The sequence below is a fragment of the Chaetura pelagica genome, unplaced genomic scaffold, assembly GCF_000747805.2.
Source record: "Chaetura pelagica isolate M959 unplaced genomic scaffold, ChaPel_1.0 scaffold109, whole genome shotgun sequence".
Lineage (NCBI taxonomy): Eukaryota > Metazoa > Chordata > Aves > Apodiformes > Apodidae > Chaetura > Chaetura pelagica.
This window is the reverse complement of record NW_009970725.1, coordinates 2,782,347-2,792,999: the sequence shown is the minus strand read 5'-3', so window position 1 is coordinate 2,792,999 and position 10,653 is coordinate 2,782,347. Positions and strand designations below refer to the sequence as shown.

At 40.5% G+C, this 10,653-nt stretch overlaps 1 protein-coding gene across 1 annotated transcript in view; it reads left to right on the top strand.

Annotated features, from left to right (window-relative positions):
* Nucleotides 1-10,653, top strand: part of LOC104396974 (chromosome unknown open reading frame, human C8orf22) — a 33,896-nt gene that overhangs the window by 20,942 nt on the left and 2,301 nt on the right. The window contains exon 2 of the mRNA XM_010006887.1: nucleotides 2,424-2,571. Coding sequence (XP_010005189.1) covers nucleotides 2,424-2,571 — 148 coding nt within the window. The remainder of the gene's footprint in view (nucleotides 1-2,423; nucleotides 2,572-10,653) is intronic.

The following is a 10,653-nucleotide window of genomic DNA, read 5'->3' as shown; positions in this document are numbered from 1 at the left end:
TTTCCCTAGAATGATTAGGACTAGATGTGAAATGATAGCATCTTCTCATTTCTTTAGTCTTCTGTCATTTGCTCAGATTGTCAAAAGGGATCCAGGTAATATAAGTTACACAGGTGAATTTTATCTATAGCACCACACAAACATCTATTTCACATGGAAAGAACTGATGACAGTGATTAATTTCATATGTCAACAAGTAATCATCTGATCATAACCATTATCATAATTGTATGTGGTAATTTTTAATCAACAGCAACAAATCTATTGCTCCTCTTGAGCTGACAATCTGCAGATAAAATTTTTCACTCCATTATCAACCACAGTGGTGGTACTATGTTTTTAAACAGGCAGTCAGTATTTTCTTTTCACTGACTGACAGAATGAAATGTATGTGTAATAAATCAAAGCTAAGACCTACAATGATTCTTGATTTCATCATGCCTCCTACCTGTGTTGCAGAGGGTACTCTTTTACCACCTCTGAGAAGACTGAATCACAAGATTTGTGAATTATTAGTACAGAGCATTGTGCAAGATTATAAAAAACCCACGGTTTCAGTTGCATCACTATATATTTTTGGTCATGTATGGTCTCTGCTAAGTTTCAGAGAAATCAATGTGAAGAAAACATCATAGGACTGTATTGATAGGAAAAAAGTTTTAAAAGCATTTTTTAAGGTAAGTTTCATCTTGGCAGACTGTAAAATAATCTTTCTTTATCACAAGGGGGATTTCAGGAAATAAGGTGTGGTTAGTTATTCTTAAACCTCTTCTTTAATTTTTTAAATTTAATTTTCACCTTCTTTTAAATGGGTGGAATGATGGCATCATTTTATCTGTTGTGTATGTAAGAAATTTCCTGTTTCCTCAGTAGTATCCAGACTTCTATGTGTTTGTCAGGGCTCACATGTCACAGGGGCTCCTGTAAAAGAACAAATTATTTATCAAGCTTTCTTAATGGTACAGTAAGGAACATATTTTGTAGCACTGTAAGCAGACTAAAAGAATAAAACTCCTACTTACTAAACCAAACTATGGAAAAGGAAAGACATACTCCATCCCTTGTAGATTTGGGTTTTGGACAGCACGTGTTTTTTATAATCTTACTGTTCCCACAGCAAATATTTAACTTCATCTTTTTAATTTATATCTCTGATGTAATCTGTTGACAATGTAAGTTCTTTCTGGAAAGTGTCTCTTCAGAAACTCTGTAGGTACATTCAGCTAAATAGATTCAGATACACTCCGCTAGATAGACTCATCTGTAGTGAACCTATGGTTTTGGCCATAGTTTTCCCCCAGATGACCATCAGCAAAAGGCAAGAAGTGCTGAACTGAATTTTCACTTTACATGTGGGTTTGATCCAGTATAATTTTATGATTTGGTCATCACCTAAGCAGACTTTAAAAGACAATGATGTAGTTTGCTTCAGGCTAGAGCTGGAAGTAATTTTGACGAGTACAGAGAAGGTAGAATTACCATTAAGTTCTTATTTGTCAGAGGGAAACGGATTAAAGTTCTGCAAGGCTGAGAATATATTAAACTATAAGAATTGAGTGAAGGTCAAGGAGCCAGGTGTTTTTTGTCAAGTATCTATATGCAGTATTGAGTCTTCTGAAGGCACAAGAGGGTAGGTACTGTGAGGAGAGGTACCTGTAGCATCAGCAGAGTGTGGTCAACCTCCCAGTTACCTGATCCTCTCCACCAGGAGCACATCAGTCTAGACATCCATTTCTATGATTTAACATCAAATTTTCTATGACTTAGTGTCACATGAAGTAGACATACACCGGTCAGTGTTGATCTTGCCATAAGAACCAGAGGACTGCAGAAACACATCTCAACTGTGTTGATCTTACTTATAATTAATTTGCATCTCTTTAAGACTCATTACAGAACCGAACTCTGTGGTGAGAATGGTTCACATGTTTTAGTTAGTGTCTTGGTAAAACATGACCTACAGATTGAGAAATTTGGGATTAAAAAACCACTTGCTGTTCTTTCATTTCCTCTTCTGTGTTTCTAGGATTGTCGATCTGTATTTACATTGTTCTAAACCTGAATCAATACTGCTTTAGTAGGTTTGCAAGGAGTGTGACCCTCAAACAGTGTATGCTGGCACAGACCAACCAATTGCATCCACACTATACTCTGGTGAGGCGTTTGTGGGTTTCCAATGCAGCATCTGATAATATGTTTATTAATCCCAACCTGTCTGCCTCATGCATACCTTTAGACCATGAAACATGTTGGAGAGTAGAGGCCTTGTCCACTATGATTAATCTGAATTTGCCAGCAAGAAAACTAAGACCTAAAATTACATATCTTTCCTCATGGCTTTCTATGTCTCCATGAAAGAAGTAGGCAAACCAAGACTGGTGGATAAATTCCTTCTTCTCCCACTTATGTGTTTTACCATAAAGGAGTCTGCAGATGACACCAAGCTGAGTGAGGTAGTTGACATGCCTGTGGGATGGGATGTCATCCAGGTGAACCGGAACAACCTGAAGAAGTGGGTCTATGTGAACCTCATAAGGTTTGATGAGACTGAGTGCAAGGTCCTGCAAGCAGGTCAAGGCAACCCCTGGTATCAATACAGGCTGAAAATGAAGAGATTGAGAGCAGCCCTGTGGAGAAGGAGTCAGGAATATTGGTGCTTTAAAAGCTGGATATGAGATGGCAATGTGTGCTCACAGCCCAGAAAGGCAATTGTATCCTGGGCTGCATCAAAAGAAGCATGGTCACCAGGTCAAGACAGGTGATTCTGCTCTGCTCACCAAACTAAACCTGGATTACTGCCTCCAGCTCTGGAGTCCCCATTAGAGGAAAGATACAGACCTATTGGAACAGGTCCAGAGGGAGGCCACAAATATTATCAGAAGGTTGGAACACCTCTTCTGTGTGGAAAGACTGAGATAGTTGGGGTTGTTCAGCTTGGAGGGGAGAAGGCTTCAAGGAGACCTTACTGAAGACTTTAAATATTTAAAGGGGGCTAATAAGGAAGATGGAAACAGGCTTTTTAGTAGGACCCTATTGTTCTAGGACAAAGGGTGATGGTTTTAAACTAAAAGAGGGTAGATTTATAATAGATATAAGGAAGAAACTTTTTACAGTGAGGGTGGTGAAACAATAGAACACGTTGCCCAGAGAGGTGGTAGATGTCCCACCCCTGGAAACATTCAGTTCAGGCTGGATGGAGCTCTGAGCAACCTGATATAGATGTCACTGCTCCCTCAGATGGACTAGATGACCTTAAAAGGTCCTTTCCAACCTAAACTATTACTTTCTACTGCCTTGAAAAGAAAGAGGGCCATTCTCCCTTGAGTCTGACCAAAGATTGTGACCTTCAGATTTTGAGGTCTTGCACACCTGAACAGGACACCTCTTAACTGTTAAAGTGAAGTTTCCAGTTCACAAACACAGTGTCTATCTGGGATTATATTGCTTTCGCTTTTTCTGATCTCCTTTCTAATCCTTCTAGAGTTTCTTTTCTCTTTACACTTTCTTCTAGTTTTGTAACCCAAGCTCCACAGGAACTGGCTGTGCTGCCTTGCAGCAGTTGGTCATGCAAGGAGATGAAGCCTAAGGAGCCCTAGAATTATTTGGAAAAACAAGAAAGATCAACATAGCTTTAACAGTTCAAACATGTTTATTCAAACAGGAAAAGAGAAAACTAGGTCAAAGGCCAAAAATAAACATAGAGAAGAAAAACAAGGTAGGAAAAGAAGAGCATGGTGATAAGATAAATAAGTAAATAGCCAAACACAGTCTGTAAGAGAAAATAACATCATGACAAAAAATGTTCCCAGACATAAACATGAGAACCTGAAGAAGCCCCTCAGCTTCCAACTATGCCTTCGTTACAAGTGAGATGACTTTGTGGCTGGAGTAAATTTTGATGGGATGGTGGACACTTTTACCTTGAGAGGTACCTAGCTTGGCTACCTTTACTCTTTTATGGAGGCAACTTGAAGATCAGTGTCCATGTGTCACACCTCAGCAATGGTGTAAAGTAGGACTGAAACTGGCACTAATGGCCTCCCAAAGAAGTTGCTTGTCTGCCTCTTCTCTCCTTTTTGCTTCTAAGTTGTCACAGAAGCAGGCACCGGCAGTGCCTTTTCTGTACTTTGTTGTTGCTGGAATGTTGCATATTTCAGGCAGAAAGGCCTCCCTAGTCGTCTGAACAGGACTAAGCACCAGCTCTTGCTGTGCTGAAGACTTGGCACTAGGGATGGAGAGGCAGCATTCCAGCAGCCTAAGCAAAAGACTTCCCACCAGCAACATCTATGGAAATGGAAACAGTAACCACAACAAATCTATTAAGATCTAAAGAAATGCAATAACTGAGCCCTATTTAGCCATAATGTTAAACATGGCAAGTTTGCAAATGGACGTCTAGAGGAGACTCATTTATTTGCAAGCTTCTTGGTCTCTGGACCTCTTACAACAGGTGCCAGTGATGTCACCCTTAAATTAATGCCAGGGAACCTTTCCAGGGAACAGAACATGATTGTCCATACTATTAGAATGTTAGAAAGGTGCTGGAGTGGCTTAGGGTTTTCCCTGGCCCCCTTCCAGGAAATTCCCAGGCAACTTGGGATCTAGCACAAGCAGGAGACAATTCTCCATAGACCATTTTGCATGTAACCATACTATTTTGCAGTATAAAACAGTGTGAAATATAGGCCATTCCATACCAGTTGTCTTCAGGTTCAAAGAATGGTCCCAAGCGTATTTTAATAACTTAGTACAGACAAACTTGAAGTGTGTGGGAGTGCAGAACAAATGGCAGTCCCTGGTCAGTCTGAATGATGTTTGCATTTCTGAGGCCAGCTGGTTAAAGTGTGAGAGAAGAAGGGAATAACAAACATAATGAACTGATGTGTTTATTGCAGTCGAGCAGATTGCGACACACCAGGTCATGCCGTGTGTGTTCACTGTGTAGTGGCTTTGGAGGAGACAAAAGTGCTATGCAGGAGAACACGATAATAGAAGAATGAGCCATCTACATGGGACTACTTGGTCCTCCTGAAAACATGGCTTTCACTAAATCAGTGGACATCTGTGACTTTTGCAGAGCTAAGGCAACTGTAATTTTTTAAATTTTTAATTCTAGGTGTGAATTTCCACTCAGTGCAGCAGAGTGAGCTTCTGCAGTGGTGTGTGCTTTAAAGTTTAGCTCCTTCTCAGAAGTTTGTGTATGAACAATTTTGAACAGGTGCTTTTACACCTGCAGAACAGTTGTACGAGCTGGGCTGTAGGTTCTTAGTCTTATGAGGAGAGGCTGAGGGAGCTGGGGTCATTTAGCCTGGAGAAGGGGAGACTCAGGAGGGACCTTACCACTCTCTACAACTACCTGAAGGAAGATTGTAGTCAGGTTGGGGTTGGGCTCTTCTCCCAGGCAACTGGTGACGGGACGAGAAGACGTGGCCTGAAGCTGCACATGGGGAGGTTTAGGTTGGTTATTAGGAAGCATTTACTCAGGGAAAGGGTGACTAGACATTGGAATGTACTGCCCAGTCACCATCCCTGGATATGTTTAAGGAAAGACTGGAGGTGGCACTTAGTGCCATGGTCTAGCTGATGTGGTGTTATGTCATAGGCTGGACTTGATGATCTCAGAGGTCTTTTCCAGCCTCAATAATTCTGTGATTCTTGATTCTCCTGATATGACCTGACAAGAGGACACTCCTCCAGTATCCTAACCAGCCATACTCACTGGGGGCTCAGATGGGGCAGGGACAAAGGAGATTAGAGTGACAGCCCCATCAAAGACACCAGAGAGAACCCGACTACAGGGCATAGCCACCTCACTCCTACACACCATCATGACACAAGCTGTGCTGAAAGTTGATTCTAACCCAGCTGCACAAGTATCCTATCTTTGACTTCTTCAATTTGAAACAGTTCTGCTTTGTGATGTGGTGGATGCTGGCCTGGGCTGGCTCTGTTGCTAGGTTAACAGGAAATTTTCCAGCTGCAAATTAGGAATATGTGCTTCTTGTTCACAAGCTCCTTGATTCCTTTTGTGCCTCATGCTGCTCCATTCTGAGCATCTGGCCTGGTGACAGAGAAACTAGCCAAGAAATGAGGATGCCAAGGGTATCCTATCTCAATGCTGAGGAATAGTGTCTATACACTGTGGGGCATGCTAGACTAGAAGCACCTTCTAAAATGCCTTTGCAGAGCTGCAGAGGTGTCAGGTTGTGTTCAGTCTGATGAGGCTGAGTCCATGCTACCTGCAAGGATAGAGAGAGAGTAGGTAGAGAAGTGAATCAGAGCAGAGTCTGTGTAGTCTTTACAGCGATTGGGAAAAGTGGATGCTATGCTATAAAATATTTGAACCAAAACAGACAAGGATACTCACATATGGATGGTTTTGGCCCTGCATCTCTGCACTGGATATGAAATTGAACAAGCCAAATCTTCTTGTCTCCATAGTTCATTCAATCTCCAGGGACATATTAAAGGGGTATATATCCATATGCCTGTCTTAAACTTTTCTTTACTCAATTACATTCCATTGGATTTCACATTCTATTTTGTAGGAATGTTTTTGTTATGTTTTTGGTCATGGTTTGTTGGGTTTTTTTCCTCTTCAGTGTTCCATTCACATTGTAGCAAGGGTTAAAAATAAAGCTAATTTAAAAAGAGCCAGCTCTGCCAGTAAGCAATCACTTCACTACTGAGAGTGGTCGTTGTGACAAAGCTGATAATTTGTAGTGGTGCCATACTCTGCAGCGGTGAAGAGAAAGGTTTTTCCTGTCCCTTCTGTGCTCAGGTTCTCCCCACCAGTTCTACGGCTTGTTGTCTCTTTCACAGGCTACATACAATATACATTTCCATTCCTCAGCCACCTCGCATGCTGCCATTTAATTCTTCATCAGTTCCTCAAATCCTCTTGGTTTTGACAGATGAGTCTAACATTCTTGCTGAGCTGTTTGGCTGTGGGGAATATTTGAAGAATAAAACAAATTAATGAAAAAGATAAGTGATGGCACTGGTCCTTGCAAGCAGTTAATAAATGAAACAAGTTTTGATAACTACGTTTTGCATAGCAAAGGTTTGTTACTTTACATAGTGGAGCTTTAATGCAAGCCTCTTTTTACAGCCTCCATTCACAATTCAACAGAACAAGCATGCAAAACAATTTGTTGAGACAGAGAGTAATTATAGTTACTGCAAGATGCATGAAGGAAACATTTCTTAAAGTTCTCTGAAAATGTTAATACACCCATTACAAAATACTATCCAGGGAAGTTCAGCCTTCTCATGGAGAGTCATACTGTGAAATTAAGACACAGTTCCCTTCAAGTAAGAGTGATTTATACATTCTGTACAAAATTTGATTGAAATGTTAATTGTGGATGGGCAATAAGACTAGGCAATGAAAGAGTGCAAAATCTGCTCTTCCAGAAGCTTGGAAGGAGAAAATACTCTACCTTTATGTGCCAAAAAGGTACCTTTCTGCATACACATTTGGAAAGATGCTTTCACTGAAACTGTTCACATCTCCTTAAACACTAATGTCAGGGAACCCATAGAGTCATTCAAAGGACAAAACCATGAAGCAACACTGTAAAAGCATGTAAAAATTTCAATGCCACAATACTTTTCCATAAAGTTAAGTAAAAAGAAAAAGTAAAATAAAAAAAGTCACAAAAATGCCTGGAAGAAAACACCCAAAACAAGTCCTCAGAACAATTGGCATAAATCTCATGGATATTCCAAGAACTGAAAGAGTAGCTAAGTTTATCAGATAAGCCTTGACTAGTGAATAATTAACAGGTCAGCTTCAAGGTGAAGCTCAATATAGGCTGTTCTTTTGTTTTTGTTGTTGTGACTGAGATGTTTTACTCTCAATGTCTACAAAAAGGTTATACCAGGTAATCCTGGAAGGATTAGGTGGGAGGTTTCTTCACGTAATGGGTCATGTTGATTTAATTTTTAAATTTAATTTATAGTTTTGATAAATATCCCTGACTCATAGAACAACATATAATTCAATGTTTTGTCCATTTTATAGTTATGCATACAGAAATGTTAAATTGACATTGTTGTCACGATTTTAGTCAGTCAAAAAGCTGGAAATGTTCCTTCTGTAAATGCATTTTTATAAAATTTGGGAATTACATACTATTTATTTCATAGGGCCCCTGCCTTTTATTTGCCATGAAGCATGGATATGAACTGAGATTGTGAAGTTAAAGAGATTATAGAGTGTGTTTAGTAGGACTTCTTCCATGTTTGTGACAGAAGAAAAGTAGTAAACTGAACGTTGTCTTGAAAGCTAAATTGTAGTCCTTCCCCTGAGTTTGTAATTGATGCTATGCAATTTACTTGCATCATAGGTGGCCACTAACCAAGTTTTTCAATGTCTGAAAAGACTGATTTATCAGTGCTGAGTACTGGATCTGAGGTGAACAGGAGTTGTAAGTGGGTAAGGGAAGTGTGCTATAACGCTAAATAGTTATAAAAAATTAAAGTCCTAGACTGCTCTCATATAAGACTCCTAAGCTTTGCGGATTCTTTTGTTTTAGCTCCTTGGAGCTCAGAATTCCCCCCTGTTAACTGAAGGTAATAGCATATCTTGGGTTTGTAGCAATGCTTGAAAATAAATGTGCTAGTATTTCAGAAACACTCAGACAAAATTACCATGAAAGAAAAAACACCGGAGAAATCTGTAGTTCTGTATTCAGAGCATTGCTTGAAGAAAATACGATAGAACATAAAGCCAGGTCGAGTGGGAGAAACTGTGGAAAACTTCTAATTAAATAAGTACTTTCTATTCCAGTGAAATGCATGAAACAGGGCTCCAGAATGAAACTGGTAAATGACAATGTACAGTAAATGATACAGTAAAATAGCACACATGCAGCGGTGAAGAAATTTAAAGTTTCACAAACCTGGTATTGTCCTACACCTTAGTGTTTTGCCATGACTCTGGTATGGATGGATATTTGCGGGCATAGCAAGAGAACCACTTACATCTGCTTTCTTGCCAAATACAATGCTTAGACCATGGGTGTGCTAGACCCTAAACAATTTTTTTCTGACAAAGTAATGTCCTTGAAAAACTTATTAATAGATTAAAACAGGATCCTAGAGCTGAAGGAGAATGGCAGATACAATAAATGACAATATTACTAGCGCTGTCAAAGACGGAGTCCTGACACAAACATCCACCCTCACAGCCCAAGAGGAGCACTTCCTACAGGGAGAAGGTTCCCTTCTCACAGGAATGGATCAGACAGTTAAACAGATTGCCCAGTGTGAGGGCACTTATGGTGACCACAAATGTATTGACCACAAATAAAATGAGTCTCAGAATGGAAATTCATTATTAAGATGGGATTTTACAAGCAGTTTCCCTGTGCTACGCTTTACTTTCTTACAAATATGCTAGGAGCTATTATGAACCATGATCTTATCATGTGAGATAGGAAGCATTAGTCAAGCAGATATGTTGCAGTAACATGGTGTTCCATACCACATGTGGCTGTGTTCTTAATCCCAACTCCTTCTTTGAAGAAACAATGCTAAAATATTTCCTTGTGGAACAGGAGCAATTGAAATAGCCAAAACTGTTAGTTACTTGACAACCCTGAAAAGTGAGGTAACATATTAAAGGACAAGCTTTGCCATGAGTTAGCATTACAACAATTTAGAGAGAAATGTGCATTTTTCTATGGGGGAAAAAAATAGTATTTTGAGATCTATTTATCTGGGACTTAGCTCTAACTTTACCAAAATTTTAGGTGATCACAGGTTTGACTTATTATTGTGAGGGTGGAAAGAGTCCTTTGACTTCATTTTGTGTGGTGTATATGGATATTAACGTACATATCTACTCTTTTGTGAGACTCCACCTGGAATACTGTGTCCAGTTCTGAGGTTCACAACATAAGGACATGGAGCTGTTGGAGTGAGACTGGAGAAGGGATGTGAAGATGATCAGAGGGCTGGAGCACCTCTAACTGTGAGGACAGGCTGAGAGTTGGGTTTGCTCATCCTGGAGAAGAGAAGCCTCCGACGAGACCTTGTGGCAGCCTTCTGGTACCTGAAGGGGCCTACAGGAAAGCTGGGGAGGGGCTTTTTACAGGGATATGAGGTGATAAGTCAAGGCACAATGGTTTTAAACAGAAAGAGGGGAGATTTATGTTAGGGATTAGGAAGAAATTATTTTGTGGGAGTGTGGTGAGACACTGGCACAGGTTACCCAGGGCAGCTGTGGATTCCCCCTTGCTGGGTGTGCTCAAGATCAGGTTGGATGGGACTTTGAGCAAGCTGGTCTAGATGGAAGGTGTTGCTGCTCATGCAGGGGGGTTGAAGTAGGTGATCTTTAAAGTCCCTTCCAATCCTAAGGGATTAGGAAGAAATTATTTTGTGGGAGTGTGGTGAGACACTGGCACAGGTTACCCAGGGCAGCTGTGGATTCCCCCTTGCTGGGTGTGCTCAAGATCAGGTTGGATGGGACTTTGAGCAAGCTGGTCTAGATGGAAGGTGTTGCTGCTCATGCAGGGGGGTTGAAGTAGGTGATCTTTAAAGTCCCTTCCAATCCTAACCGTTTATAAACAAAATAAAACTCTACTGAAACAGCCACATGTCTGCTTCGTCCCCCTCCTTCCCCACAGGAGGGAGAATAACTCCCTA